Source organism: Nematolebias whitei, chromosome 11 (assembly GCF_014905685.2).
Source record: "Nematolebias whitei isolate Nwh7 chromosome 11, NemWhi1, whole genome shotgun sequence".
Taxonomy (NCBI): domain Eukaryota; kingdom Metazoa; phylum Chordata; class Actinopteri; order Cyprinodontiformes; family Rivulidae; genus Nematolebias; species Nematolebias whitei.
This window is the reverse complement of record NC_056508.1, coordinates 40,130,670-40,138,702: the sequence shown is the minus strand read 5'-3', so window position 1 is coordinate 40,138,702 and position 8,033 is coordinate 40,130,670. Positions and strand designations below refer to the sequence as shown.

Sequence of the window (8,033 nt, the reverse complement as noted above, 5' to 3'; positions counted from 1 at the left end):
TGGCATTATTTGACCGAGGTGATCAGAGAGCTTTTTTGCTTGTGGTTTTTTAGCACTGTCTAATGAAAGTTTTAACATCTGGAGTTCTTGTATGAATACAGACCATAATGGCTGTTTCTGATTTTTTTTTAACACTCGTTGACAAAGCGCTGTGGAAAGTTTAGCTGAGTTTGTTTTTATTTTTTTTTTAATCTTTATTGAAAATAGTTGAGGGTTTGTGTTCACGCCGGAACTAATTTATGTGATATGCAGTTTCTTCGAACAGCAGACGACGTTGCACTCGTGACGGAGGAAATAAGCGAAAAGTGTCCATGAAGTGTAGTAGGACTTTCAGCGGGCTTCTGTCACGATTCTTCAAAACTGACACGTAATCTGTCTCTGTCCATGCCAGGTTCCGTGTTTTTAGAAATATGTTGGTGAGTGAGAAGAATCCGAGCTCGAGTCGGACTTTGAGGACGTAGCAGGTACGAGTCGCTGGCGTCGGACATTTCCTCCCATCTGTCCCTGAACTCCTAACGTTAGCTCGCGGGTTAGCCTATTAGCTTTAATCCTATAATCTCAAATTGTCTCTATCTGTCTTGGCTACACGACAAATCTCATGTATTTTCCTACAAATCCTGTCGTTTTTGTTTGAGTGCGATCTAATGTTCACTTCAATAGCTCGCAACAATGTAAATACAAACGCCCCCAAATATAGTTGATATTTATTAAAAATAGATGGGATGGGATTTAATATAAAACTGTTCAAATGAATTTATTGTTGACTAAATAAACAATGCAGACATCTGAAATGAGAAGTTGGCTAAGTACGATTTTCTTTACGAATATTAACATTTCGTTAATGAACAGTATCTAAAATACATTTGAAACTACCTTGGGAAGTGTGACATTTAAGATATGAACATATTGATTGTGAATGAGGAAAGGCCTTTAGGTTATATGAACTCTTATTTATGTTTTTCTTGGAAGTTATTTTTTTTTATATTGTTTTACATGCACAGTCAAGAAGTTCAATGTTAAACAGACATTAAGGCCAGTTTTCTGAATATAATCTCTTTAGTTTGAGCCTTGACTTTACAATGCATTTTGATCCAGAGGATTGCTGTTATTCCATCCATTATCTTTTACTCGCTTCTTCCTTTTTCGGGTCATGGGGGACACTGGTGCCCATGTCCAGCCATCACTGTGCAAGAGGCGGGGGACTGGACAGGTCTCCAGTCCCTCACAGGGACACATAGAGACAACCATTCACACTCACTCACGCCTAGTGGCAATTTACAATCAGCCTAACATGCATGTTTTTGGTCTGTGGGAGGAAACTGGAGTACCAGGGGAAAACCCATGCATCGATGGAGGGAACATGCAAACTCCACCCAGAAAGGTCCCCGGCCAGGATTTGAACCGGGGCGACCTGCTGGCTGAGAGACGGCAGCTCTACTAACTGCGCCACTGTGTTGCCTGATTACCATTATTGATATGTAAAATAATAAATAGAGCTAGGAGTATGCATTTTTATTGTTAAGAGTTTGACACTGTTAACAACACAAGACATTTTAAGTAGTAGCAAGTTTTTTTTGTCAACTAGTTAGTCTACATTCCTCCAATAAAGTGTAATGCAAAAACATAACACAGGACTTTCAAGTCTGCAGGGCTGTAACACTTTTCATTATCAAATATTCCAGTACAGATTGGAATATACAGATCACTGAACACAGGCTCTTGAACTTGAGTTTTCACAGGGGTACCTGTAGACATTTTTAACTGTATAATATTCAAACTCTTAGTCATTAAAAAAAAAGAAAACTTTTGAGTCTATAGTTCTTAGAGTCCTGAATATATTGTAAAAAAGATGTTTGCTAGTCGATAGGAAAGCATTTTTATTCAACCCACTGTTCTGACACTTTTAATACACATGTGTTACAGCGTATTTGTATAGAAAGCAGTGTAAACGCCATGTCCAACGTTAAAGTGTGTTAACTTATCTCTGCTGTTTTTTTTTTTTTTTTTTTTTTTCCCCCACACAGAAACTCCAGACTAAAACTTGAGAACATTGCTCATGCTGTACAGTCCTTGCAGAGGAATGGCTAAAGAACAGAGACAAAGCAGGGCAGAGACATTGGTACTGGCTGAATCAAATGGTCATAATGGTGCACAGTGGGAACCTGATGTGAACAACTCGCAGCAAAGCCACCCTGCTGCAACCAAGCACACGTTGAGGATGGCCCGCGTGACCTCAGACGTCAGACATAAGTGTGCGGCCTACGTGCTGGCTCTGAGACCTTGGAGCTTTAGTACTTCGCTCACACCCGTGGCTCTCGGTAGCGCCTTGGCGTACAAACTGGAAGGCTCTGTTGACCTGGTCGTCCTGATGGTGTGCGCCATGGCTGTCCTCGTCGTCCACGGAGCAGGAAACCTTGTTAACACCTACTATGATTTCTCTAAGGGAATCGACCATAAGAAGAGTGATGATAGAACTCTTGTGGATGAAATTCTGGTGCCCCAGGATGTTGTCATGTTTGGCGCTTTGCTATATTCTTTTGGGTGCTTGTGTGCCACTCTGCTCTACTTCCTGTCTACACTTAAATTGGAGCATCTCGCTCTTATTTACTTTGGAGGACTCTCCAGCTCTTTTTTATACACTGGAGGTGAGTAAAACCTAAACCTCTTGAAACGTTGCCTCCAGTTTTCTCTAAGCCTCTGACATTTATAAGCACGACACTTACATTAAACTGTTGTAAGCAGCGCAGCATTTTGTTGAGTATCTAAATGTAAGCGTTGCAGTAATGTGAAAAAAAAAAAAGTTTAGTCATTGTTGCGTTAAGAAAAAACTACCACTGAAAGTGTGTTCATTCAGCTGCAAATAATGTATTTGAAATGATTTTAAGTAGAAAATGTTCATCAGGTACTTCATCTGTTTTAGAGTGTACAGTAGTCCCTCGTTTATCACGAGTGTCGATGGCCACGACCCCCCGCGATTAGTGCACAAACTGAAGTAGAGATACAGTAGTCCAAGTACTCTAAACTTTATTGTCATTATCATCTCATGTGGTACATGAGATGGAACAAAATTATGTACACAAGTAGTAGTAGTATGCAGTAATAGTAGTGGTAGTAGTAGTTTATTTTAGTACAGTAGTCCCTTGTTTATCGCGGGTGTTTCCGTTCTTTGCTCCCCGCGATAAGTGAAGAACCGCTAAGTAGTGGTACAAGTAGTAAGTAGTAGTTTATTTTAGTAGTTAGTAGTTTATATTTTAGTATATTACAGTAGTAATTAAGGAGTTTTAAACCCTTCCCACACTATATTCTAAACATTGTTTCTATACTCTAAACCATGGGTCTGCAACCTGTAGGATCAAAAGAGCCATTTCTGCCCCTTCATTCACTAAATTAACGTGTCCAGAGTCACAATTTCTGGATTCAAATCAATGAAATGACAGTTCCTGTCCCACAAGGTTCTTAAGGTCAAGGGATTTGACCTTAGACTTAGTTTTTGACATGGGCCTAGTCCACTACACCTGCTACAAGTGTCATTATCAACTGGTGGCCCATGGGCCACTTTAAGTTTGTTAGAGGGGGCTTTTCTGGCATGAAAAGCCAGACAAACATTTGATATTTATACTGTACATTTTAAGACAAAAGAAAATACTGGATTCCGTCCATCCATCATTTTTACCCGCTTCTTCCTTTCCGGGTTGCAGGAGGTCACTGGTGCCCATATCCAGGTCGCAAGTCTTTCAAATCAAAAATCAAATCAAAGCATGCAGCAAAAATACTAAATATACAAAAAATAATAATAAATAAATACTACTAACATACTAAAAAACTACTAACATTCTAAAAAACATATTAAAAAAATACAACTAAAATACTAAAAAACAAGGCGCCAAAGTTGAAAAAAATACATCTACACATAAACGTAAAACACAAAACAATAAAATAGTAAATCAAATCACACCGTGTTAAAAGTCAGTCAGAACGTGTGTGTTTTTAAAAGAGATTTAAAAACAGGAAGTGAAGTGGCCTGTCTTAATGTTGGGGGCAGATTGTTCCAAAGTTTAGGGGCCACAGCTGAAAAAGACCAATCTGTGACAATTATTGTTGCTATCAGTTACTCTAAACATGACTTGTCTAATTAAGACAATAGCACGGATTTATTATTTTCTAATTGTAAATCTGAAACAAATTCCCTGTCTTACACACAGTATTTAAAAATAATAATAATAATAATAATAAAAAAACCAAGATGTTTGTAATGATCGGCTCATATGTGTACTTACAGTACTGGAAGTGAAGGACGCTTTAACTCAATAAAACTTAATGTCAGTCTCTGCAGCTCTGATTTGGAGCATTGGAAGTTTGTGCCAAAGGTTTTAGACCCTAAACGTCATCACGAGGAGGTGCTGAATGCTGTCAATGATCTCATTCAAGAGTAAATTTTCAGACTGTCTGTTAGGTTTGCTCAAAAATTCACCTCACAAGTTCCACGTAGGAGATCACTGAGCGTAAATGACAGAAACCTGATATGATATCTGTGTTTTGAAGGTTTACTGACTCATGAGCAGCTTGTTTATGGTTAAATGTGGGTTCCTGTTTTCTCTCTCCCAGGCATCGGCCTCAAGTACGTGGCCCTAGGAGACATAGTAATCCTCATTACCTTCGGCCCTCTGGCTGTCATGTTTGCCCACGCTGTGCAGGTGGGCTACCTGTCGGTGCTGCCGCTGGTCTACGCTGTGCCGCTGGCCCTCAACACAGAGGCCATCCTCCACAGCAACAACACAAGAGACATGGACTCGGACAAGCAAGCGGGAATCGTCACCCTGGCCATCCTTATAGGCCCAACGCTCTCTTACGTCCTCTACAACCTCCTGCTCTTTGTCCCGTATGTGCTGTTCTGCATCCTCGCCACCCGTTACACCATCAGCATGGCTCTGCCTCTGCTCACGCTGCCCATGGCCTTCCCCATGGAGAAACAGTTCAGGAGTCGATGTTATGCCAAGATCCCGCAGAAAACGGCCAAGCTCAACCTCCTCATGGGACTTTTCTATGTTTTCGGGATCATTCTGGCACCTCCTGGCAGCTTGCCGTTACTGTGATCTGTTAGATTTTGACGTTTCATACTTGTGTTTTATTTACTGTCTAGTTTAACATAGTTCTGTGTATTTGTACAAATCAGTCTGAAGGCTTATGCTGGCTTTAATTTATTAATTTATGAGCTGAACGGGGCTCCTCTCGAACAGATCGACGCAGGTTTCTTTGCAGTATTAAGCCGTTCACAGTGTGTTTAAATTAAGAAACGTTTGTCATTTTAAAGGAGTGGACTGTTCAGAAGCCACTTGCTGGATTTGTAGTTCTTAAAGATACAATACCAAACATTGCCACAAACACAATAAAGTCAGAAACTATGTATGGTACATAATTAATTTGATTGTTGGCATTTTATTTGGAGAGCCAGGTAGTTTTATTTGATTGTAATAAAAACTCACTGACACTGATATGCCATGTCTTTATTATTGGTTAAAGTTGTAAAAGCTGCAAATAAAAAATAGTGTTAGAATTATTTGTAATTTTCGTTTATCCTAAAGTTTTTCAGGAATGTAAAGGGTTATGACGGCTGTAACGTGAAATGAGACGAGCTTTTATTTTGCTTTTACAACCACACCAGGGAGCAACTGGACTTGTTTTGTGCCTTTAGTTTCCTTTGAGCTCCAGTTTATGATCAGCAGCTTCTTACATGTTGATGCTGAGCTGAATCCTTCAAGGATGTTTTTAACTTTTAACACACAAGTTATCTGAAAATGACTATTTTCGCTTTAAGTCACTGTAAGTAAACTCTTCTAAAATGTTTGAGGACTTTTTCATGTCAACATATTTAATACAGTACATGTAAACTTGCTAATAAAATGTACAAGACTGTAATTCAAGCTTTTAGTCAGCAGAGGGCAGTATTTAATAGTTAACAGCTGCTTCCTTAGCCAATTACTGATACTTCACTTAGGCTGATTGGTTTAATATTTAATCATTTACACATCCAGGCAAAATATGTATTTGAGTCACAATTCTGACTCTTGACAGTTGCCTTATTGTTGTGTCTCCTATAATCCCAGTGAAAGAAGCTGAAGGATTAACAGATGTGTATTTTCAGTGGTTTTTCCTTTTCATATTTTGACAGTAGTTTGACAGTCATATTTGATAAGTCGTTAAGTCCAGTGTTGTACCTGGCTGAAGAAGGAAGGCAACCCCGACCCTCATTTAAACTATTGTTAATCCTCAGAGATTTCATTAAGGGCACAACAAAACAGGTTAATGAGGACAACTAACACGCTTGTGGACTGAGTCAACAGTGGAGATGACTGTTGGAGCCCAAAAAAAAAAATTAGATGTGCTGAGAAAAATCAACAAAAAAGTTAATATTTGGGAAGAGTGGAATGTTTTTTGTGCATTTTGACACTATTGATATAATGAACAAAATGGAAAGGAATGGTGTCAGAGGAGCTACTCAAAGCAGGCAGTAATTTGTGAATCAGCCTGTAGGAATAAATGTACATGCGTATAAGCTTATGTTATTGGGATCCTCATAGGGTTGGTGTCAGAAATTGTTCACATTATATTATAAAGTACTTCATACATACTGAAATTGATAAGTTTTACAGATGACTTTGGCCCTAGTGAGAGTTTACAGTGGCTTTTAGAGACAATTACAGCTGAAATTAGTAAAGTGTAACAGTCAAACAGTTCTTTGACATAAAAACTCATTAAATATGAACAAAACAAAGACTGGTTTGTGGAAAAAAAACTATAGAAATTGCATTTTCTGTAAAAATAAACAAACAAACAAACAAACAAAAAAAAAACTGTGTGAACACTGTTGCAGAAAGACTGCTCAAATTTGTCAACACAGCAAAAGCCAAATTGTTAAAAGCTAAAACGAGCAGAACAGAACTAAAATGAGCAAAATGGCAATTAAAAGCTAACATTATATAAATAAACTGAATTGAAATTGAATTGAATTATCAAAGCAATGGCTAAAAGCTAAAAATAGCAGCACAATAAAAACTAAAATTAAAAGTACAATAACTTAAAACTAAAAGAAGCAAAACTTGAGCTAAAAGTAGTAAAACTGCTAAAAATAGCTTGCATTTTAAATCCTTTTTATTTTGTTACATTGTTTACATATAATACATTACACACACACACACACACACTATATAAATATATATATATATATATCAGAGTCAGAGTTTCTTTATTGTCATTCGCACCTCATGTGGTACATGTGGTGGAGCGAAATTATGTACACGGGGTCCCAGTTACATCCAACAATAAAATGTATAAGAAAAACAGTAAAAACATCTAAGATATGAACTAAGAAAAACATCAACTAAATATACACTAAGCACTCATAACATAAAACATTGAACATCAGCACAAACATGAACATGAGTCTGTGAGCAGATGTGCACGCATGAACACATCAACATTGAAACAGATCAGCAGCAACATGAAACAGATCAGCAGCAACATGATATGTTTTACACAGTGATTATTCTAGTTAGATATTCATGAGTCTAACAGCCTCAGGGTAGAAGCTGTTCCTCAGTCTAGTGGTTCTACACTTAATGCTCCTTAACCTCCTTCCTGAGGGGAGTGGGGCAAAAAGTGTGTGTGCTGGGTGGGTGGGGTCCTTCATGATGCAGGTGGCCCTCTTCCTGCATCTGGAGGTGTAGATGTCTGTGATGGTGGGGAGACTGATTCCAACAGATTTCTGTGCAGCCTTCACCACTCTCTGCAAAGCTTTTCTTTCTGCAGCTGTGCAGCCTCCATGCCACACATTGATGCTCGAGCACAGGATGCTCTCCACTGCACACCTGTAGAAGGAGGTGAGGACTGAGCTTCCCAGACCAGCTCGCCTCAGCCGTCTGAGGAAGTAGAGTCTCTGATGAGCTTTCTTGATCAGGCTGGTGGTGTTGTTGCTCCAGCTGAGGTTGTCATTCATGTGTACACCCAAGTACTTGTAGCTGGAGACCACTTCCACC

General features: G+C 38.9%; 1 protein-coding gene across 1 annotated transcript; it reads left to right on the top strand.

Annotated features, from left to right (window-relative positions):
- The first annotated feature begins 272 nt into the window (after nucleotides 1-272).
- Nucleotides 273-5,490, top strand: ubiad1 (UbiA prenyltransferase domain containing 1). The gene is made up of 3 exons (XM_037684349.1): nucleotides 273-464; nucleotides 2,025-2,645; nucleotides 4,606-5,490. Exons 2-3 carry the CDS (start codon nucleotides 2,057-2,059, stop codon nucleotides 5,091-5,093), a joined length of 1,077 nt encoding a protein of 358 aa, XP_037540277.1. The 5' UTR covers nucleotides 273-464; nucleotides 2,025-2,056; the 3' UTR covers nucleotides 5,094-5,490.
- Nucleotides 5,491-8,033: the final 2,543 nt, after the last annotated feature.